Here is a 24,282-nt window from a genome sequence, read left to right as displayed (position 1 = left end):
GTAAGATAATTAAAAGGGCAAAACTTCCTGGGGTGGAAGAGTGGATCCTTAGCATCTCTTCAAGGTAGCCTACTTTGCATACTTAAAGTCAGTTTGGTCTAGTGGTTAAGGCACCAGGCTAGAAAGCAAGAGATCGTGAGTTCAAGCCCCTTGCAAGCTAGCTGGGTGACTCTGAGCCAATCATTAAGAGATTGTAAGTTCTAATCCTGCCTTAGGCATTAAAGGAGGCTGGGTGACTTTGCCCAATTATTAGGTGACTGTGTGTTCTAGTCCCACCTTAAGCGTGAGAGGTGGCTTTGGGCCAATCACCAGGAGACTGTGAGTTCTAGTCCCGCCTTAAGCGTGAGAGGTGGCTTTGGGCCAATCACCAGGAGACTGTGAGTTCTAGTCCCGCCTTAAGCGTGAGAGGTGGCTTTGGGCCAATCACCAGGAGACTGTGAGTTCTAGTCCCGCCTTAAGCATGAAAGTCAGCTGGGTGACTTTGAGCCAGTCCTTCTCTCTCAGTGCAGTCCACCTTAAGGTGATTGTTGTGGGGAAAATAGGAGGAGGAGGAAGGTGTGTTGGGATTCATTCGCTTTTTTATTTGTAACAATACAAAAAGCGGCATATAAACAAATAAAATCTATAACCCTTGACTTCTGAAGCATTTTCTACAGGTATCTATAAAGAGAAGACTTTGGTTCCTGTTAGTGTTTAGGAAAATACATTAGATTATTTTAGAAAGAAGGGAAAATACCAAGTGGAATGAGATAATTGGAAATCTGTAACAGGGACATCCGACACTGCAACATCTTGACAAAGTGACCTAAATCAATCTCTCTCTGTCTTTGTCTCTCTCTCTGTCTTCCTCTCTCTCTCTCTGTCTTTCTCTCTCTCTCTCTGTGTTTGAACAATAATTCTTGAATACTTTCAGCTTCATGGTTACCTCTAGATGTTGCTGGCACACCCTGAATAGATTCATGCAAGTTTCTACACAACTGAACAACCCCAGGATGGGTTGTTCAGTTGTCACCCGTTGGCGGAATTGGGAAAAGGAATCTCACCTCAGTGCAACTTTTAGGGACTTGGCTCCGTGGAACTTGGAGTTGATGACAAGCGCGTTCTCCAGGAATCGCAGTGAGAGGTCGTATTCCATAACTCCGTGAAGGACCAGGCCGATATTGTTCTAGGGAATGAAAAATCACGCACCAGTTTTAGCGAGCAGGGCAAACTTTTCAGCTCTTCTATATACAGAATCACAGACGGGCAAAAGGACTTTTGCAATTCAGTGTGTTAAAGCTAGTGCAGTGATGGCAAACCTTTTTTTCCTTGGGTGTCGAAAGAGTGTGTGCATGGATAGCCTAGAGAAAAGGAGGGCCAGAGCGGACATGATAGCAGTCTACAGGTATATGAGGGGTTGCCACAGAGAGGAGGGGATCACTTTATTCTCCAGGGCACTGGAGGGCCGGACGAGGAACAACGGCTGGAAGCTGACCAAGGAGAGATTCAACTTGGAAATAAGGAAGAACTTCCTGACGGTCAGAACGATCAACCAGTGGAACAACCTACCAGCGGACGTTGTGAACTCCAATACTCTGGACATTTTTAAGAGGAGATTGGACTGCCATTTGGCTAGGATGCTATAGGGTTCCTGCTTAGGCAGGGGGTTGGACTTGATGACCCGCATGGTCCCTTCCAACTCTAACAATAAATAAATAAATAAAAGTGCACAAGTGCCCACACCCATAATTCAATGCCAGGGGAGAGCGAAAACAGTTTCCCCCACCCCCTGGAGGCTGGAAATGGTCTGCTTTCCAAATTATTCTGGGCCTAGGAGGCTCGTGTTTCGTCGTCCACAGTCCAAAGGCTTCCAAGGAGCTAGGGGAAGGTAAAAATGTCCTCCCCCATGCCCCCAGAGCCTCTCTCGAAACCGAAAACGCCCTCCCAGAGCCTCTGTGTGAGCCAAAAATCAGCTGGCCGGCACACACATGCACGTTGGAGCGGATCTAGGGCAATGGTTCGCGTGCCAGCAGATATGGCTCCGCGTGCCACCTGTAGCACTGGTATCATAGATTCACCATCACTGCGTTAGTGCATTTGGTTCAGTGTACAGGTAGTCCTCGACTTATGACCACAATTGAGCCCCAAATTTATATGTTTAAGTGAGACATTTGTTAAGCGGGTTTTGTCCCATTTTTGTCCCAGAGTTGTTACAATAAGGGAATCACCGCCATTGACAAATTAGCAATACGGTTGTTGAGTGAATCTGGCTTCCCCATTGATTTTGCGTGTGCGGGGGTTGCAAAAAGCGATCACATGACTCCGTAACGCTACAACGGTCATAAGTGCAAAGCGGTTGCCAAGCCTTCTGCCGCACAAATCCCAGCGACCAGTTAGGTCCCACAGAGTTGGCCTTCTCCGGGTCCTGTCGACTAAACAATGTTGTCTGGCGGGACTCAGGGGAAGAGCCTTCTCTGTGGCGGCCCCCACCCTCTGGAACCAGCTCCCGCTGGGGATCAGGATTGCCCCCGCCCTTCTTGCCTTTCGTAAACTCCTTAAAACCTACCTCTGCCGTCAGGCATGGGGGAATTGAGACACCTCCCCCAGGCCTATATAGTTTATGCACGGTATGTTTGTGCGTATGTCTTGCTTTTTAAATAAGGGTTTTTTAGATATTTTTAAATATTAGATTTGTTGTACATTGTTTTTATTATTGCTGTGAGCTGCCCCGAGTCTATAGAGAGGGCCGGCATACAAATCTAATAAATAATAATTTATTTATTTATTATTTATTTATTTATTAGATTTGTATGCTGCCCCTCTCCGTAGACTCGGGGCGGCTCACAACACAATAAAACAGTTCATGGCAAATCTAATAATTTACAATTTAAAATATTTTAAAAACCCCATTATTAAGCAGGCATACATACAAACATACCATACATAAATTATATAGGCCCGGGGGAAATATCCCATGCCTGACGACAAAGGTGGGTTTTGAGGAGTTTACGAAAGGCAAGGAGGGTAGGGGCAGTTCTAATCTCTGGGGGGAGCTGGTTCCAGAGAGTCGGGGCCGCCACAGAGAAGGCTCTTCCCTTGGGGCCCGCCAACCGACATTGTTTAGTTGACGGGACCCGGAGAAGGCCCACTCTGTGGGACCTAATCGGTCGCTGGGATTCGTGCAGCAGAAGGCGGTCTCGGAGATATTCTGGTCCGATGCCATGAAGGGCTTTAAAGATCATAACCAACACTTTGAATTGTGACCGGAAATTAATTGGCAACCAATGGAGACTGCGGAGTGTTGGTGAAACATGGGCATACCTTGGGAAGCCCATGACTGCTCTCGCAGCTGCATTCTGCACGATCGGAAGTTTCCGAACACTTTTCAAAGGTAGCCCCATGTAGAGAGCATTACAGTTATAATAATAATAATAATAATAATAATAATAATAATAATAATAATAATAATAATAATAATTTGAATTTTGATCACCGTTTTCAAAAAGAGATTGGACCGCCGTTTGTCAGGTTTCGTGCCTGAGAAGGGGGTTGGACCTCTAAGGTCCCTTCCAACTAACAGTTATTCTGACTTTTCTCCAGTTATTTAGGTAATGGCCTCCCTCCCACTGCATCAAAACTACAATATACTAACAACATTGAGAGTTTTGGTGTCTGTTTAAAAAAAGGGCCTGTGGGCTGCAAGCAGTCCTGGATTGTTGGATCTGATTAAGACAAAGAGTGACATGAACCACTGAACTGAATCGGGATGGCAACAGTCGCCCCCGGGGGAGCATAAACATCTACAAGGGAGTTACAATTTTTATTTTCCAAAACAGGTCAGGCAAAGCAGAAAGCTGTGAGCGAAGCAACCGGTTGGAAGAGATGGCTAAGCTGGGGGCTTTATTTACCCCACAAAACCCTCCAGCGACCCCCAGTGAACCAATGGGTGCATCATTTCCTACCCACTGGGTGTAACACATCCTTTGCATCTGAGATTCTGCAGAAGGGCCTCCTGTAGGAAAGCTCAGTGCTTTTAATTCCTTTATTTTAAACCTCTAGCTTTTCGAAACGGATTTGTTTTAAGTGAGACAATAAATAAACTAAAGATGACCAATCTGCTGCTTCAAAAAAAACGTTCTTCCACTTAACACATTTTTATTAAAAGAAGTTAGAAGGAAGAAGAAAGAGAGGAGGAGGAAAGAGAAGAGGGGAGAAGACAGTAGGAGTGAAGGTAGGAGAGGAAGTAGAGAAGAGGAGGAGGAGAGAGGGAGAAAGAAAGAAAGAAAGAAAGAAAGAAAGAGATGAGAGAGGAAGGAAGAGAGTGTGAGAGAGGAAGAAAGCAAGATAGAGAAAGAGAGAGAGAGAAAGAAAGAGATGAGAGAGGAAGGAAGAGAGTGAGAGGAAGAAAGCAAGATAGAGAAAGAGAGAGAAAGAAAGAAAGAGATGAGAGAGGAAGGAAGAGAGTGAGAGAGAGGAAGAAAGAGAGAGAGAGAAGAGTGGAAGGAAGAGAGAGAGAGAAATGATAGAAAAAAGGGGAGAAAAAAAGAGAAATGAGAAAATGATTGAGGCAGAGAATGACAGGAAAAAGAGAGAAACAGAGAGAGAAGTGACTCTTGATTTAAAGCATATGGTAAAAGCACTTAAATAATAACAGAGAAAAAAACCCAGCCCTCACCTGTTTTTATTAATAGTTTTGCTGGTTGTTTTAGTTTTAATAGTAATGGATTTTGGGTTTTTAAAATTATTAATTTCTTTTAATAAAAAAGAAGGGATTTATTTATTTATTTATTTATTTACTTCTATGCCGCCCAGTCCCAAAGGGACTGTTGCTCAGACACTATACTTTTCCACCCACACCGAAAAAAAATTAGAGGGAACATTGATCACATGATCCCTTTTTGTGACTTTCCAATAAGCAAAGTCCATGGGGAAGTCAGATTCACTTAATGACCATGTAATTTATTTATTTATTATTAGAGTTGAAAGGGACCTTACAGGTCATCAAGTTCTGACCAGGGCCTTATAGAGTAGTATTATTACCTCTCTGGTCTTGGAATGTATCCCCCTATTCATGTGAAGTGATTGACTTAACAAATGTGGCAAGAAAGGACATAAAATGGGACAACACCCCTTCCCCCGTTAATGAATTCTTAGCCACATAAATTCTGGGCACAGTTGTGGTCGTAGGTTGAGGGATTAGCCGTCCTTGAATTATTGCTGTGAGTAGTCTCAGCCACTGTGATTTGAAAATCACACTTTAATGGTAAAATATTAGACAGGTAATAAAGTCACTGTGTTTTTGTTGTGATTCAGCCTGAGGCTGCTCAGGGACCGGCTGCGTCTCGGCTGGATCCAGACCCGGAGGAGGAGGACAGTGAACAGGAGGGGGAGGACCAGGCAGATGGGGGAGAGGAAAGTCAGGAAGAGGATGAGGGGGAGCAGCCTGAGAGCCCCGAGGGGGGGGGGGGGCTCTCCCCAGCCAGTAGCCTGGCTTCATTGGATGAGGAAGCACAGGCTCTAATTGACATGAGACAGCAACGTGCAGCTCAGAGACGGGACCAATTAGAAAGGTATTGGCATCACTGAATTGGCAACAGCTGGGTTTGGGTGTGGTTCTCCTCAGCAGGGTTTAAAAGGCAGGCAAGCCCTTTCAGCCATGTGGAGCGTTATCAACTGGAAGTTCTGTGACCCTGGTTTGCTTCTCGGCGTCTCTGATCTTGGCTTGTGGCCTAGAAGACTGGAAGACTTGGGGGAGGCGTATGTTTGTTATCTCCAGCATTGTTTTTGACAGCAAGAATCCTGTTTTACTTCATGGCCTTCGTGAAACATCTTTGAAGTTTCAGCGTGTTCCTGTGTGTAAGGACATTTTCTGTTACCTGTGTTTGCTTTGGATTATATAAACTGCCTTTGCTTTTTACCAGTGTGTCTGGCTTCTCTTTTTGGGTTGGTGTTTGCCTCTGGAGTGACCCAGACAGAACAGTTCTTAAGTAGAAAATAGTTCTTAAATAGAGGGGGGAAAAAATCTTGAACACCCGGTTCTTATCTAGAAAAGTTCTTAAGTAGAGGTACCACTGTATATTAAATGAGAAATACAATTGGAATAACTCAGATATGTATAGATTAAGATACGATATGAATACAGTATTTTTCCTTTTCTTATTCTTTTCTGCTCTTCTTTTTCCTTTTATTATTTCTTTCTTTTTTTTTCTTTCCTTCCTGGGCTTTTAAAGAGACGTAAATTTGGATATTTTCTATTGTTAAGGGCAGTTATGATAAAATGAGGGTTTAAAAAAAAAATGAAAGTAGAAATGTGTTTTCTACAAACGCTAGAAAGGGATTGAAGCACGATGGCATAGTTAGGAAAAACAGCAAATAGCCAAGAGAAATTGAGATAGCCATAGCACTTTAAATATAAATGAAAGCGAAGAACGTTATCTAAAATCCGGATGATAGCATTTGGAATGGAGGTAGCACAGGATGAATGATATATACCAGAAATAATTGGATAATTAGAAAACTTTGATTAATTTGACTAAGAAATTGGCATTTGATATTGTATTGTATTATATTTTAAATTGAGGTATGTAAATTGGAATCTCTGTAAGGTGTGAAAAACAATTAAAAAATTATACCCTGGAATAACTCAGATGATAAAAAGAGAAAAGGAGGCAGCATTAGATAAATACAGTAATACCTCATGATACGAACTTCATTGGTGCAAGGAGGAGGTTCGTATGACGAAAGATTCGTAAGACGAAACATTGTTTCCCATAGGAAACAATGTAAAGTCAATTAATCCGTGCAACCAAAAAACCCCCGCAAAAAAACGGCTTTCGGCGACTGCTGGGAAGCCGCGCAGCTGTTTTAAAAGGTGACAGCCGGCCTGAAGCCCCCCAGGCCGGCTGCGACCTTTTAAAACAACCGCGCCGCTTCCCAACTGTCTCCTGAAGCCGAACGCCAAAGCCGAACTTCCGCGTTCGGCTTCAGGAGACAGCTGGGAAGCGGCGCGGCTGTTTTAAAAGGTCGCAGCCGGCCTGGTGGGCTTCCCAGCAACCTCCCGAACTGAACCCGGGGTTCAGAAAAATTTTGCCTCTTCTTACGAACTTTGTTCGAGTTATGAACCGGCGTTCGGGAGGCTTCTGAGAAGCCCCGCCGCCCGGCTGTCACCTTTTAAAACAGCCGCGCGGCTTCCGAGAAGTCTCCGAACGCCGGTTCGTAACTCGAAAAAAGTTCGTAAGAAGAGGCAAAATTTTTCTGAACCCCGGGTTCGTATCATGAGTTGTTCGTAAGACAAGGGGTTCGTATCTTGAGGTACCACTGTATGTATCATATACTGAAAATTGAATTAGAATAGAATAAAAGCAGAAATTAAGATTTAAGAACATAATTGCTAGAATGGAAAAGTGAGAAAAATGGCTCCGTCTGTCATTTATTAAATTAAAATTAGTTATTGGAGCTATATTTTTATTCTTTTTTAGACAGATTGAATAATTGGAAATTTGAAATGTGACTTAGGATATTTTATTATTTTCATATAAGAGATTGAAACATAGAAACATTAGAAGACAGACGGCAGAAAAAGACCTCATGGTCCATCTAGTCTGTCCTTACACTATTTCCTGTATTTTATCTTACAATGGATATGTTTATTCCAGGCATGCTTAAATTCAGTTACTGTGGATTTACCAACCACGTCTGCTGGAAGTTTGTTCCAAGGATCTACTACTCTTTCAGTAAAATAATATTTTCTCATGTTGCTTTTGATCTTTCCCCCAACTAACTTCAGATTGTGTCCCCTTGTTCTTGTGCTCACTTTCCTATTAAAAACACTTCCCTCCTAAACCTTATTTAACCCTTTAACATATTTAAATGTTTCGATCATGTCCCCCCTTTTCCTTCTGTCCTCCAGACTATACAGATTGAGTTCATTAAGTCTTTCCTGATACGTTTTATGCTTAAGACCTTCTACCATTCTTGTAGCCCATCTTTGGACCCGTTCAATTTTGTCAATATCTTTTCATAGGTGAGGTCTCCAGAACTGAACACAGTATTCCAAATGTGGTCTCACCAGTGCTCTATATAAGGGGATCATAATCTCCCTCTTCCTGCTTGGTATACCTCTAGCTATGCAGCCAAGCATCCTACTTGCTTTTCCTACTGCCCGACCACACTGCTCACCCATTTTGAGACTGTCAGAAATCACTACCCCTAATTCCTTCTCTTCTGAAGTTTTTGCTAACACAGAACTGCCAATGCAATACTCAGATTGAGGATTCCTTTTCCCCAAGGGCATTATTTTACATTTGGAAACATTAAACTGCAGTTTCCATTGCTTTGACCATTTATCTAGTAAAGCTAAATCATTTACCATATTACAGACCCCTCCAGGAATATCAACCCTATTGCACACTTTAGAGTCATTGGCAAATAGGCAAACCTTCCCTACCAAACCTTCCCCTATGTCACTTGATATTAAATGGCTGGTAATTGAAGGTATATCTGTTATGTATGTGTTTTCAAGAAGGAGAAAAATAAAGAACTTTTTATTTTAAAAAAAGATGAAAAAAAATCCCATGTTTTTCAGAGGCTCAGCAAAGCCGAAGAGGTGACTTACATCCAACAGGGCCATCTCTGGGTGATCCTCCCCAAATACCAACAGCATGAGGTAGCGTGCGCGGTACAGTAGATTGAGTGCTGTGGACAACTGGCTGTTTGCAAAGCAGTACAAAGCAAGATGCATCTGTAAAGGAAGGAGAGAGATGCTCAGACACGCAACGGCTGACCCACCAGGGCGACTTTATGATCAATTTTTAAAAAAATATTAGTTTGTAATATAACACTAAAAAAAAAAAAGTTAGAAAATAAGGGAGGGAAAAGTGTAGGATGAAAGGAAAGGTGCTGATGTCTTACTCCAGTGATGGTGAATCCCCCCCCCTTTTGGCAAAAGAGCATGTGTGTACACTATTGCGCATGCGCGAGTGCTCACACCCATAATTCAATGCTTGAGGAAGGCAAAAACAGCTTCCCCTGCTCCCCGGAGGCCCTCTGCAGGCTGGAAATGGCCTGTTTCCCAACTTCTGGTGGACCCACTAGGCACGTGTTTCGCCTTCCCCAGGTTCCCAAGGCTTCCCTGGAGCTGGGGGAGGGTAAAAACGCCCTTCCCCATCCTCCCGGAGGCTCTCTGGAAGCCATACATTTCATTTCATTTCATTTATTTAGATTTGTATGCCGCCCCTCTCCGCAGACTCGGGGCGGCTCACAACAAAGTGAAAAACAATTTACAACAAATCTAAATTACTGCTAAAAACATTTAAAAAACCCCATTTTCTAAACACACATACATACAAACATACCATTCATAAATTGTATATGCCCGGGGGAGATGACTCAGTTCCCCCATGCCTGACAACACAGGTGGGTCTTAAGGAGCTTACGAAAGGCAAGGAGAGTAGGGGCAGTTCTAATCTCCGGGGGGAGTTGGTTCCAGAGGGCCGGGGCCGCCACAGAGAAGGCTCTTCCCCTGGGGCCCGCCAACCGACATTGTTTAGTTCAGTGTTTTTCAACCGGTGTGCCGCGGCACACTAGTGTGCCGCGAGACATGGTCAGGTGTGCCGCGAGGCGGTTCGCCCCCCCCGCTATTGCCCCCCCCGCCGCCGCTATTGGCACCCTCCCACGGGAGGCCGGCAAAGGTTGCTTTGAAAGTCGGCCCCCTCGCACCCATGGTTTCTCGTCGCTTCCCCAAAGCACCGTCGCTTCCCCGAAAGTGCGCTCCTCATCTCCCTGCCAGCCCGCGGGGGGGGGGGGGGGGCGGGGAGGCGCCGGCAGCAGAAGGGAAGGGAGCTGCGGCCGCCCCTGCCTCCCCACGGTGCCTCCGGCCCCCTCGGCCTTTCGGCGCTGCCCCCCGCCCGCCCCCTCTCCTCCTCCGCTGTCTCCTGCCTTTCGGCGTGGCTCCTCCCGCACCCGGAACGCAGGAGACAAAAAATGGCCCAACTCTCGTTCTCTCTCCGTTCTCAGCGGAGGCCAGCGAAGGTAATATTCAATGTCGGGAGCGCGCGGGCGGTTGCGCGCGCTCCCTACCCCCGCTAGCCGCTCGGAATATTCACAATAAGAAAAACCTTCGCCGGTGAAGGCTTTTCTTATTTTGAATATTCCGAGCGGCTAGCAGGGGGGTAGGGAGCACGCGCAACCGCCCGCGCGCTCCCGACATTGAATATCACCTTCGCTGGCCTCCGCTGAGAAGAACGGAGAGAGAACGAGAGTGAGTGACAGCAACAGACAGCAAGATAGAGAGAAAGTGAGAAAGAGAGAGAGAAAGGGGGGAGAGAAAGAAATAGCAAGAGAGAGAACAAGAGAGAGAAAGAGTGTGAGAAAGAAAACAAGAGAGAGAAAGCAAGAGAGAGAGAGAAAACAAGAGAGAAAGTGAGAAAAAGAGAGAAAGAGGGAGGGAGAGAGAAAGAGAGAGAGAGAAAAAACAAGAGAGAGAGAAAGAAAATAAGAGAGAACAAGAGAGAGAGAGAGAAAATAAGAGAAAAAGAGATAGCAAGAGAGAGAGAAAGCAAGAGAGACAGATAGGGAGAGGAAAGGAGAGAGAGAAATGAGAACAAAAAGGGGAGAAAAAAGGAGAAATGATTGAGGCAGAGAATGAGAGGAGAGAGAAACAAAAGAGAGAGAGAGGGGTGATTCTTGAAGCATATGGTAAAAAGCACCCAAATAATAAGAAATGCCCCCCAGCCCACACCTCTTTTTGAAAAGAATAAAAGAGAAAAAACCCCAGCCCTCAACTGGTTTTGGAAATGGTTCCAGTGTGTATACACACACACACATAAGGGGGGGGAGAGAGACAGGGATGGAAAAAGAGGAGAAGTGAGAGGGAAAAGGAATGAGGGAAAAAGGGAGGAAGAGAGAGAAATGAGAAACATGAGAGAGAAAAGGGGGAAAGACAGGAGAAGTACCCAGAAATGAGATATAAATTTGAGTAGGGATGATTGATGATTGACTGTATTTATAAGGGGATGTTACATGGGATTGTATATACGAGGGGGTTATGTATGTATGTATGTATGTATGTATGTATGTATGTATGTATGTATGTACAGTATGTATGTATGTATGTATGTATGTATGTATGTATGTATGTATGTATGTATTTATTTATTTATTTATTTAATTTGTGTCATTTTGGTTGGTGGTGTGCCCCAGGATTTTGTAAATGTAAAAAATGTGCCGCGGCTCAAAAAAGGTTGAAAATCACTGGTTTAGTTGACGGGACCCGGAGAAGGCCCACTCTGTGGGACCTAATCGGTCGCTGGGATTCGTGCGGCAGCAGGCGGTCTTGGAGATATTCTGGTCCAGTGCCATGAAGGGCTTTAAAGGTCATAACCAACACTTTGAATTGTGACTGGAAGTTGATCGGCAACCAATGCAGACTGCGGAGTGTTGGTGAAACATGGGCATACCTAGGTAGGCCCATGACTGCTCTTGCAGCTGCATAAATGTCCTCCCATAACCTCTGTGTGAGCCAAAAGTCAGCTGGCCGGCACACAAATGTACATTGGAGCTGAGCTAGGGCAACGGCTTGCGTGCCAGCAGATATGGCTCCGCGTGTACCACCTGTGGCACCCACGCCATAGGTTCGCCATCACTTTCCTACTCCCTTTGGGACAGCAGGATAAGAGAATAGCATCAAACCTCAACTTTTTGTTACATAATAATATAAATTTGCCATTTCTTTTTTCTTTTTAATATACTTTATTGATTTATTAAGAAAGGGGGAGGGGAATGGGAGTACAAAAAGAATAAGAGGGATACAAATTAAGAAATCTTTTACAGAATAACATATATAGATTGTTATGTATTCATTTCAAACATTTATCTATACATATTTATATTGCATTCAATATTTGTGATTGCATATCTATTAAGTATGTTAGTTTAAGGATAAAGTAGTACTTTGATATATTATTAAGAGATAGGTAAGATAGTAGAAGTTTTGGATGGGGTGAGGGAGGGGAGATAGTACCTGCAAAGTAGCAGGCGTATGTATTTTGACAACTTAGTTTTTGGTTATATTTGTTAAGTTTGTGTATTAAAGATACTTGTGAGTTATGTTGTTAGTAGGTTGTCGATAGATATCGGTGGGATTAAACTCAGACAGAGCGTGTGTTTTGGTTTCGGTCAGTGTTTTTGTTGTATATATTTTTCTTTTAGTGTAAGACAAGGGGTTTTCAATTGGTTTCTGTTTTGTTGATTTTAACATTGGATAACCATCTATACCACTTCTCCCAGGCCTTGTAGAACTCGGAATCATTTTTGTTTTGCAGTTCCATTGTTATTTTGGATAATTCAGCGCATTCCATAATTTTACTAATAATAGTTAAGATTGTCGGGATATCTTCTTTTTTCCATTTGCCATTTCAATAGTAACTTCAGATCGTGCAGAATGCAGCTGGGAGAGCAATCATGGGCTTCCCTAAATATGCCCATGTCACACCAACACTCCGCAGTCTGCATCCGGTCACAATTCAAAGTGTTGGTTATGACCTATAAAGCCCTTCATGGCACTGGACCAGATTACCTCAGGGACCACCTTCTGCCGCACGAATCCCAGCGGCCAGTTGAGTGGGTCTTCTCCGGGTCCCGTCAACTAAACAATGCCACTTGGCGGGACCCAGGGGAAGAGCCTTCTCTGTGGCGGCCCTGGCTCTCTGGAACCAACTCCCCCCAGAGATCAGAATTGCCCCCACCCTCCTTGCCTTTCTTAAGCTACTTAAAACCCACCTCTACCGCCAGGCATGGGGGAATTAAGACTCCCCCCCCCCCTAGGCCGTTACAACTGTATATATGGTATGCTTGTATGTATGTTTGGTTTGTTATATATTAAGGGGTTTTAATTTGCTTTTAGTATTGGATTTTATTGTACATTGTTTATGATTGTTGTTAGCCGCCCCGAGTTTTCGGAGAGGGGCGGCATATAAATCCAATAAAACTAAACTAAACTAAACTAAACCTATCTATCTAATCAGTAAAACACAAAATAAAAGTTTCATTGATGGAGTTAGCAGAGATGGCCAAATTGACTGCTTTGCTGAAAGGGGAAAAAAATTACTTTTGTGTCTACTTGGAAACCGATTCTGGACTTTGTGCTTGTGGGTGGATTGAATTTTCTTAGATCTCCGCTACGACAGGGACAGGAAACAACCACCTTCTTCCCCCTCCCAGCCCTCCATTCTTTGTTATGCTACTTACATATTCTTGGACTGTGTTGGGATGCTCAATGCCCAGGACTCTTTCACTCATTAGCACCGCTTTCTGTTGATTGCTTAAGGCCTAGAAAAGAATAAAACATGATTGGAAAAACCTAATTACCGTGTTTTCCTGAAAATAAGCCCTCTCCCCAAAGTAAATCCTCCCCCCAAAATAAAGCCCTATCCCCCCCCCCAAAATACCATTTCTTCTGGTTAAGGTTAGGACAGAGTCGGAAATCAGGTAAGATAGCAGGAGGAGCCCCGTCTTGCTCCACGCACCCCAAAATAATAAGACCTCCCCGAAAGTAAGGCCAAGCGCTTATTTCGGGATTCAAAAAAAAAAAAAATCAGACAGGGTTTTATTTTCAGGGAAACACTGTAGCTGTTGTGGCTGGCATTTATAGGAAAGCTCCCATAAGAACATAAGAAGAGCCATGCTGAATCGGGCCAAAGCCCATCGAGTCCAGCATTCTGTGTCATACAATGGCCCACCAATTGTCCATGGGGATCTTGAGCAGAAAGAGAAGGCAAAACCCTCCCTTTCCCTTGATCCCCCAATAAATGGTACTGAAGGGAATCCTGCCTGCCTCAACCAACATAGAGGCGGCACCTCAAGGTTCGATCACTGCAACGCTCTCTACATGGGGCTTCCTTTGAAAAGTGTTCGGAAACTTCAGATCGTGCAGAATGCGGCCGTGAGAGCTATCGTGGGGCTTTCTAGATTCACCCATGTTTCTACAACACTCCGTGGCCTGCACTGGCTGCCGATCAGTTTCCGGTCACAATTCAAAGTGTTGGTAATGACCTTTAAAGCCCTACATGGCACTGGACCAGAATACCTCCAGAACCGCCTTCTACCGCACGAATCCCAGCGGCCGATAAGGTCCCACAGAGTTGGCCTTCTCCGGGTCCTGTCGACTAAACAATGTCGTTTGGTGGGACCCAGGGGAAGAGCCTTCTCTGTGGCGGCCCCGGCCCTCTGGAATCAACTTCCCCCGGAGATTAGAACGGCCCCCACCCTCCTTGTCTTTCGCAAGTTACTTAAGACCCACCTATATCGCCAGGCATGGGGGAACTAAGACATCTCCCCCAGGCTTATTATATTTCATGTTTGATGTGTATGTGCTGTATGGTTTTTAATTGTTGAGGTTTTTATATATTTTATTATTAGATTTGTTCCATTGTTATACTGTTTTTTATTACTGTTGTGAGCCGCCCCGGGTCTTCGGAGAGGGGCGGCATACAAATCTAATAAATTGAAATTGAATTGAACTTGGACATCCATTTCAATAACCAAAATTTTGTTCCCATTTTGTTCTGAATTTTGAAAGTTGAAATCCACAAATCCACAAAGTTTGAGATTAGACACCCCGGGATGCTTCAAGGATCTCCTCCGCATAATGCTTAACGTGCTTCCAACCTAAGAATGTTGACAGTCCCCTCTCCTGGTCCCATAAGACTAATTTGGGCAAGGGGAACAATATGGCCATGTTTTCAGTCTAGACTTTCTCCCCAGGACACTTTACTTCCAGAAATTCAAATCTAATCCTCCCCACATTCATTCCCCAACACTGTAGTATTTTCTTGTAAGTAAAACACTGCTTTTACCTACAAATTCCACAAGACAAATTCCTTCACGAGCTTTTATTTCTTTCCTAATGGGTTTGCACGCATTATTTGCTTTTACATTGATTCCTATGGGAAAAATGGCTTCTACTTACAAACTTTTCTACTTAAGAACCTGGTCACGGAATGAATTAAGTTCTTAAGTAGAGGTAGCACTGTAATGCTAAGCAGGAAATCCCATCCATCATTAGGACTGAAAGAAGGCAACCTCTGCCAGGTATGCAAAACCAGATGTCTATTTTTGTCTTTATTTGCCAAGGCTCTTAACGATTACGCGGAATAAAACAGATGCTTTGCGTAGACCCAGATTCCTGCTTTCTCCGTACCTCTGAATAATCACTCATGATGTAGTTCAGGCGCGCCAGCAGCCGGAGGCAGGCACAGATCTCTACGTGCATCGCGCCGTACACGTTGTTGAACAGGTTTAAGGCTTCGCTGATTAATTCACAACCCTCTTTCAAGAAACCTTAGGAGAGAAGAGGTGGAAAAATCAGATCCTCTTCCCTTTAAGACACTAACCCTCATGGGCCAGGTTGCAGAAAGCTCCCTGCCCATTTGCAAATCCCTTTTTCTAAGAAGCAACATTCTGTTTGCTCATTTTTTAAAAATAAAATAAAATTGATTTTTAACAATATAACATACACACAACATATAACAGTGTGCCCAGTGTTCTTAGTGCCCGCCACCCGACAACATTCATACCCCTCCAGTAAAATGGGGGCATATTTTGTATATACCATTTTAACTCAAGAGAATTTTTATCTATTTACATATTATAAAGTGATTCCAATTTATTCTTTATAGCTTGCTCTCGGATTCTACCGACCATATAAAAACATAGAAACATAGAAGACTGACGGCAGAAAGAGACCTCATGGTCCATCTAGTCTGCCCTTATACTATTTCCTGCATTTTATCTTACAATGGATCTATGTTTATCCCAGGCATGTTTAAATTCAGTTACTGTGCATTTACCAACCACGTCTGCTGGAAGCGTGTTCCAAGGATCTACTACTCTTTCAGTGAAATAATATTTTCTCACGTTGCTTTTGATCTTTCCCCCAACTAACTTCAGATTGTGTCCCCTTGTTCTTCTGTTCACTTTCCTATTGAAAACACTTCCCTCCTGAACCCTATCTAACCTTTTAATATATTTAAATGTTTCGATCATGTCCCCCCTTTTCCTTCTGTCCTCCAGACTATACAGATTGAGTTCATGAAGTCTTTCCTGATACGTTTTATGCTTAAGACCTTCCACCATTCTTGTAGCCCGTCTTTGGACCCGTTCAATTTTGTCAATATCTTTTTGTAGTTGAGGTCTCCAGAACTGAACACAGTATTCCAAATGTGGTCTCACCATCCTCTTACCTTGTTCCATCAGTTCCCACAACTCAGTTTCATTGGCCGAATTAATCCCCTTATCTATAATCTCAAACTGAATATGATCCACCATATACCGATACCAATTTTGTATTGTCCATTTTGTCGCATCCTTCCAGCCTAGGACTATTACCGCCTGAACGCTTTCTATCACTGCTTCTTTTATTTCTCTTAATTCTCCCATCTCATTCCTTTTAACTATTATCGCCATTTCCTTTGTAACTGTCCATCGTATGTTTAACATCCTACTTCTGCTTACTCATTTTAAATCCACATACTTACTCTTTATGGCAGTGGATAGACAACAGCCAGCTGAGGACGGTGGGGCACTTAAAACATCTGTTGTTTGCAACAGCTTCCTCAATGGCTTTTTAAAAAACCCTTAGTTTATACCCAGATTATTACCTCAGTAACTCAAAATTTCCACTGATTCTGTGGGGAACAAAATTCCCCACAGATCCACCTTTGAGAAATACTGAATTTCAGCAACATCTGGAAGATCACAGTTTCCCCAGGCCTACTTTAGCACGTTTATTTATTTCCTGCCTTTATTGTTTTTATAAATAACTCAGGGGAAGCTAACATATCTAATACTTTCTCCTCCTATTTTCCTCACAACCACCACCCTGTGAGGTGGCTTGGGCTGAGAGAGAAAGAGACTGACTTAAAGTCACCCAGCTGGGTTTCAGGCCTAATTCACAGTCTCCTGGTTTGTAGCCTGGGGCCTTAAATTATAAAAACAAATAACTGATTCTGTCTATAGAGATTTTCAGCCATCCAGGTCAGAGGTCTCCAACATTGGCAACTTTAGGCCTGGCAGACTTCAACTCCCAGGATTCCCCAGCCCGCAAAGAATTCTGGGAGTTGAAGTCTGCCAGGCTTAAAGTTGCCAAGGTTGAAGATGATAATAATAATAATAATAATAATAATAATAATAATAATAATAATAAATTAGATTTGTATGCCGCCCCTCTCAGAAGATCCCTGATTCAGGTCATGGTTGCCCGATTCCCAAAGGAGTCTGGGCAGCTTGATTTATATTCCTTTTAGCTGGTCATTTGCATTATTTTAGAGAGTCGTTGAGGCCACTTAGAAACATAGAAACATAGAAGACTGACGGCAGAAAAAGACCTCATGGTCCATCTAGTCTGTCCTTATACTATTTCCTGTATTTTATCTTACAATGGATATATGTTTATCCCAGGCATGCTTAAATTCAGTTACTGTGGATTTACCAATCATGTCTGCTGGAAGTTTGTTCCAAGGATCTACTACTCTTTCAGTAAAATAATATTTTCTCATGTTGCCTTTGATCATTCCCCCAACTAACTTCAGCTTGTGTCCCCTTGTTCTTGTGTTCACTTTCCTATTAAAAACACTTCCCTCCTGGACCTTATTTAACCCTTTAATATATTTAAATGTTTCGATCATGTCCCCCCTTTTCCTTCTGTCCTCCAGACTATACAGATTGAGTTCATTAAGTCTTTCCTGATACGTTTTATGCTTAAAACCTTCCACCATTCTTGTAGCCCGTCTTTGGACCCGTTCAATTTTGTCAATATCTTTTTGTAGGTGAGGTCTCCAGAACTGAACACAGTACTCCAAATGTGGTCTCACCAGCGCTCTATATAAGGGGATCACAATCTCCCTCTTCCTGCTTGTTATACCTCTAGCTATGCAGCCAAGCATCCTACTTGCTTTTCCTACCGCCTGACCACGCTGCTCACCCATTTTGAGACTGTCAGAAATCACTACCCCTAAATCCTTCTCTTCTGAAGTTTTTGCTAACACTTGGAGATTTATCTGTGTCTTCTGAGTAGTGCAAATGGAAGTGGAGTCTCCCTGGAACTGCTGAAAGAATTGTGCTGTAGATTGATGATGTGACATCCTTCCCGCTCTATTGAGACCTCTGTTGATAGAGGGGCAGGGATACGACATCATCTATCTCCTGTCTACAATGCAATCTTTTCCACAGTTCCAAGTTCCAACTCCAGGCAGCCTTAACAACTCACTAAAATAATGCAAACGACCAGCTGTCTGCAAGGAGTAGAAATCCTTCAATTCTCCACCATCCAGTCAGAGCTGAAGAAGCTTCTTGGATGGGAAGTGAAACATCTTCAAAGAAAAACCAGAAAAAGAAGCCTCTTTTTAAAAAAAATCACATTTGGGACAAAATAATTCATTTCTTGGGGTCTATATTAAGATCTGGTTTTTTCAGCAGGCCTGGAATTAGGACTGCCTGCAAGTATGTATTGCTTTTTTAAAATATTATTGTTTTTACTGCATTGTTCACTTTAATGTAGTATTTTTATTGCTGTTTATTGCTGTTGTATCTATGATTGTTGTTAGCCACTCTGAGTCCATTTTAGATTGAGCGGCATATAAATACTATCTATCTATCTATCTATCTATCTATCTATCTATCTATCTATCTATCTATCTATCTATATCCATCCCTCCCTCCCTGTTCAAATTTATAACAGCAGTGAAAAATGTTGAGTTATGATCGTTTTTTCAGACATGGCCATTGCAACATCCCCGTGGCATAGAAACATAGAAGATTGATGGCAGAAAAAGACCTCCTGGTCCATCTAGTCTGCCCTTATACTATTTCCTGTATTTTATCTTAGGATGGATATATGTTTATCCCAGGCATGTTTAAATTCAGTTACTGTGGATTTACCAACCACGTCTGCTGGAAGTTTGTTCCAAGCATCTACTACTCTTTCAGTAAAATAATATTTTCTCATGTTGCTTCTGATCTTTTCTCCAACTCACCTCAGATTTTTCCTTCCTTCCTTCCTTCCATCCATCCATCTATCTATTATTATTACTATTACTATTATTATTAATTAGATTTTGTATGCCGCCCCTCTCCGCACTATCTATCTATCTATCTATCTATCTATCTATCTATCTATCTATCTATCTATCTATCTATCTATCTATCCTTTCTCTCCTATCTATCTATCTATCTATCCATCCATCCATCCATCCATCCATCCATCCATCCATCTATCTATCTATCTATCTATCATATATCTATCTATCTATCTATCTATCTATCTATCTATCTATCTATCTATCTATCTATCTATCGATAGATAAATCCATCCATCCCTCCCTCCCTCCCTCCCCCCATCTCCCTGAAATGGAACTTGGGGGGGGGGATGGTACTTTACTCATTTCAAAGGGAACCAATCTCATATTTAATCAGCAACCCTCTCCCACCACTGTTTTTTCCTTTCCCACGTAAAGCTTGGAAGAGGATTTCACCAGGAGTTCCCACCTTGTTGAACTTTTGCCTGCCCACTCTGGAAGAAGTGAAACGCATCCGAAGCTTTGGGGTTGACGTGTTTCACAACGGGGAAAATGTTGAGGATGTCCTCCTCGGTGAACGTTGGCTTGTGACGGTTATCAAAGTTATATTCTTTCAGCAGGATCTGAAATGGACAAATGCCAGAGACGTCCACAGGAAGAGATATGGAAAAGGTTTTTCTAAGAAAGGGGATTTTCCCCAGATCTGTGCCAATAGGATATATCCAATAAAGCTATTTTTTGAGGAATCTACCCGCATTGACAATTTTGCTTGCTATTACTTGGAACTGTGACATAAAAACTCTGCCATAGTTAACTATGTTTTGCTGGAGAATTGCACATTGAGATGTGCAGGTTGAAAAAACAACTCTGAGCATGAAATATTAGAAACATAGTCTGCCCTTATACTATTTCCTATATTTCATCTTAGGATGGGTATATGTTTAATCCCAGGCATGTTTAAATTCAGTTACTGTGGATTTACTAACCATGTCTGCTGGAAGTTTGTTCCAAGGATCTACTACTCTTTCAGTAAAATAATATTTTCTCACGTTGCTTCTGATCCTTCCCCCAACTAACCTCAGATTGTGCCCCCTTGTTCTTGTGTTCACTTTCCTATTGAAAACACTTCCCTCCTGAAACCTATCTAACCTTTTAATATATTTAAATGTTTCGATCATGTCCCCCCTTTCCCTTCTGTCCTCCAGACCAAACAGATTGAGTTCATTAAGTCTTTCCTGACAAGTTTTATACTTAAGACCTTCCACTATTTTTGTAGCCCATCTTTGGACCTGTTCATATTAGCACTTTACAGGGCTCCTTTGAATTAGGTTGAAGAAGTGAGTTGTGGAGAACAGAGCAATGACTTATCCACGCAATCTCACCTGAATTCCAGTTTTGAGAGAAATCTCCCGCAACAAGGTAATCTTCTGTAAGTTGTACATTTCTACTGCTTGATCAATACTTTCACTGCAAAAGGAAACAGAAGTCAGGGAGAGGGAGCAGACAACTAAGCATATCAAATGGATCGATTAACTCCTCAGTTAAGGTACAGATGCTCCTTTGAGGTCCAAGCTGTGAGAAGACAGTTCATAAAATGAGGTAAATAACTGTCGTCTGGCGGGACCCAGGGGAAGAGCCTTCTCTGTGGCGGCCCCGACCCTCTGGAACCAACTCCCCCCAGATATTAGAGTTGCCCCCACCCTCCTTGCCTTTCGTAAGCTCCTTAAAACCCACCTCTGTCATCAGGCATGGGGGAATTGAGATATTCCGTTCCCCCTAGGCTTACAAAATTTATGCATGGTATGTTTGTATGTATGATTGGTTTCTTAAATTGGGGTTTTTAAACTAATCTTAATATTAGATTTGTTTATATTGTTTTTTACTGTTGTTAGCCGTCCCAAGTCTACGGAGAGGGGCGGCATACAAATCTAATAAATAAATAAATAAACAGAAATTTTGGGTTCAATTGCGGTCATCACTCAAGGATTACCATATTTTTTGGAGTATAAGGTGCACCTTAATTTTTGGGGAGGAAAAAAGACACACCCAAATTTTCAGCCTCTTTTAGGGAGGAAAAAGATGCGACTTATACAGTACTCCGAAAAATACGGTAATTGTAATCAAAACATCTATAAAACACCCAAAGGCATGGAGATCTCAAGCGTGTGCTGCTGTAAATCAAATTGGGATTGCGGCCTTTAATTCTCCACTCACATTTCCAGACCAAAGTCGAAGTAACTCTTGGCTTCTGAGCAAATGTTCTTCCACAGCTCCTGAGGGCTCATTGCAGCCCAGGCGGTGTTATCGGCAGTGCCCAAGTTCCGGTTTTTCCTCCTCTTGTTCTTCTTCCGGGAGACCAGCTCGTCGGCAGGAAGGTGACCCACGGGGTTAGGGAAAGAGCTTAGGAAGCAGTTGAGGAAGTGACTGATGGCAGCCGATAACCCTGAGAGTTCCACTCCCTGCGAGGGAAAGAGAAGAGCTGGGATTGGCCTAGGAGTCACTTTATCTATCTATCTATCTATCTATCTATCTATCTATCTATCTATCTATCTATCTATCTATCTATCTATCTATCTATCTATCTATCTATCTCTATCTACAGTATCTTTCTTTCTATCTACAGTATCTATCTATCTATCTATCTACCTACCTACCTACCTACCTACCTACCTACCTATCTATCTATCTATCTATCTATCTATCTATCTATCTATCTATCTCTATCTACAATATCTTTCTTTCTATCTACAGTATCTATCTATCTATCTATCTATCTATCTATCTATCTATCTATCTATCTATCTATCTATCTATCTATCTATCTACAGTATCTATCTATCTATCTATCTATCTATCTATCTATCTATCTATCTATCTATCTATCTATCTATCTATCTACAGTATCTTTCTTTCTATCTACAGTATCTATCTACCTACCTATCTACCTATCTACCTACCTACCTATCTACCTATCTATCTATTAATTAGATTTGTATGCCGCCCCTCTCCATAGACTCGTAGACTTAATGGACGCATGGCTTGGCAGCCAACATTCCATTCCTAGTTACAGTCATAGGTTGAGGACTGTGCTGTAAAACTATTAATATGGGACGGGGTATTTATCTGCATCCTATCTTTCTTATTTTTACAAATAATTCAAAGTGAACAGATTCCCAACACACGTCTTCCTTTCCCTAAAACAGCAATCTTCTGGAGTGGGTTGAGAGGGATTGGCAGGGGTGGGCTTCAAAATTTTAGCAACAGGTTCTCTGCCCAGTTGCTGGGTGGGCATGGCCTAGTTGGCCTCCTGCACCACAGCGGCGCTGGGGGGGGGGGGAGCATTTTCACCCTCCTACGGCTCTAGAGGCTTTTCCATGAGGCCCATTTTTCACCATCCCTGGGCTCTAGAGATTTTCCTTGAGCTTCCAGGAGGGCGAAAATGGCCTCTCCTGGGCTCTGGAGGCCCTCCAGAGGCCGGAAACAGGCCTGTTTCTGGACTTCTGGTAGGCCTGTTTTTCCCCTTCTGAGGCTCCAGAGGCTTTTCTTGAGCCCCCAGGAGGGTGAAAATGGCCTCCTCCAGGCACCAGAGGCCCTCTAGAGGCCGGAAACATGGCTGTTTCCAGACTTTCTGTATTTCCCTTAGGCCTGTTTTTCACCCTCCGAGGCTGCAGAGCAGAGGCCTTCAAACTTGGCAAGTTTAAGACTTGTGGACTTCAACTCCCAGAATTCTCCAGCCAGCGTTTGAGGACCCCTGCTCCAGAGACTTTCCTCGAGCCACCAACAGGGCAAAAACGGCCTCCCTCAGGCACCTGAAGCCCTTTGGAAGCTGGAAACAGGCCTGATTCCAGACTTCTGGTACTTCTAGTAGGCCCATTTTTCACCCTCCAAGCTCTCAGGCCTTGCACTTACCTGGCATCCAAAATGGAGTCACTCCTGGGAGGGGTGGGGTGGGAAGGGCCAGTCAGGAGTGGGATTTGGGGGGTGGGTGTTTCACTGAATTGTGCAGAATCTTCGCTAGAGGATTGCCCCAACCTGGGCAAACCCGTAGCAGCTGACTCCTGAGGACTGGCCTAAAGTCACCCAGCTGTCTTTCCTTTCCTGGCTAAAATGGGACTTGAACTTATAATCTCTTGCTTTCTAGTCTAATTTCTCAACCACTAAACCAAACGGACTGCTTTTTCTTCTGTACTATTAAAAGAGCTCAGAAAGGTGTTATACTGTAAACTGTATGTGTGTGTGTGTGTGTGTGTGAAACTCTCATTGTCATGGTGTTGTCACGTGATGGATTGCGAATTTCCCCTCCCTTTGGATCTCAAAGTGTGAGTGTGGACAGTGTGTGACACATCTGGCTCCGCACGCCATGAGTTTGACAGCTCCGCTGCAAACCATGCTCAACCTTAGTAGACACTGGCTTAGAAAGTGTTCCATCCACACATAAATGTGCAGGGGTGTTTGGGAGTCAAGAGTTAGCATGAAAAAACAACAACAACAACCCAAACCCCCAAACATTTCCCCATTGCTCATTTGACCCCTTATTGTCCTCATTATTTATTTCACTCCTATGACAATCATTAGAATAGAATAGAATAGAATAGATTTTTTATTGGCCAAGTGTGATTGGACACACAAGGAATTTGTCTTGGTGCATATGCTCTCAGCGTACATAAAATAAAATATACATTTGTCAAGAATCACGTGGTACGACACTTAATGATTGTCATAGGGGTCAAATAAGCAATGAAGAAGCAATATTAATAAAAATCTTAGGATATAAGCAACAAGTTACAGTCATACAGTCAACATGGGAGGAAATGGGTGAAAGGAATGATGAGAAAAACTAGTAGAATAGAGGTGCAGATTTAGTAGAAAGTCTGACAGTGTTGAGGGGATTATTTGTTTAGTAGAGTGGTGGCGTTAAGTGTTGTATCTCATGATTCTTGACAAATGTATCTTTTTATTTTATGTACACTGTGAGCATATGTACCAAAGACAAATTCCTTGTGTGTGAAATCACACTTGGCCAATAAAGAATTCTATTCTATTCTATTCGGCAAAGTGTCTATTCCAGAAATAAATCCAAAACTAGGTTACACAGTGTCCACGCAACATCTGGCTAACCAAGAATGCTAGCTAAATGTAAATCAAAACCCCTTTACTCAAGGAGAGACCTTTTTTTTAGCTGTGCCCAAAAAATGTGCAGAATCCATAAACCTTCGTCTGTTTTTCCCCACTC

The 24,282-nt window shown here is 42.9% G+C and overlaps 1 protein-coding gene across 1 annotated transcript in view; it reads right to left on the bottom strand.

The window, feature by feature from the left end:
* The window catches only part of CLUH (clustered mitochondria homolog), a 145,726-nt gene that overhangs the window by 12,409 nt on the left and 109,035 nt on the right, over positions 1 to 24,282 (bottom strand). The window contains 7 exon segments of the mRNA XM_070735238.1: positions 1,044 to 1,165; positions 8,594 to 8,719; positions 13,225 to 13,305; positions 15,176 to 15,315; positions 19,519 to 19,672; positions 20,432 to 20,516; positions 21,264 to 21,508. Coding sequence (XP_070591339.1) covers positions 1,044 to 1,165; positions 8,594 to 8,719; positions 13,225 to 13,305; positions 15,176 to 15,315; positions 19,519 to 19,672; positions 20,432 to 20,516; positions 21,264 to 21,508 — 953 coding nt within the window.

The sequence above is a fragment of the Erythrolamprus reginae genome, chromosome 1 (genome assembly GCF_031021105.1).
Source record: "Erythrolamprus reginae isolate rEryReg1 chromosome 1, rEryReg1.hap1, whole genome shotgun sequence".
In the NCBI taxonomy this organism is placed as follows: Eukaryota; Metazoa; Chordata; class Lepidosauria; order Squamata; family Dipsadidae; genus Erythrolamprus; species Erythrolamprus reginae.
The sequence above is the reverse complement of the archived record's forward strand: the minus strand, read 5'-3'. Positions and strand labels throughout refer to the sequence as shown.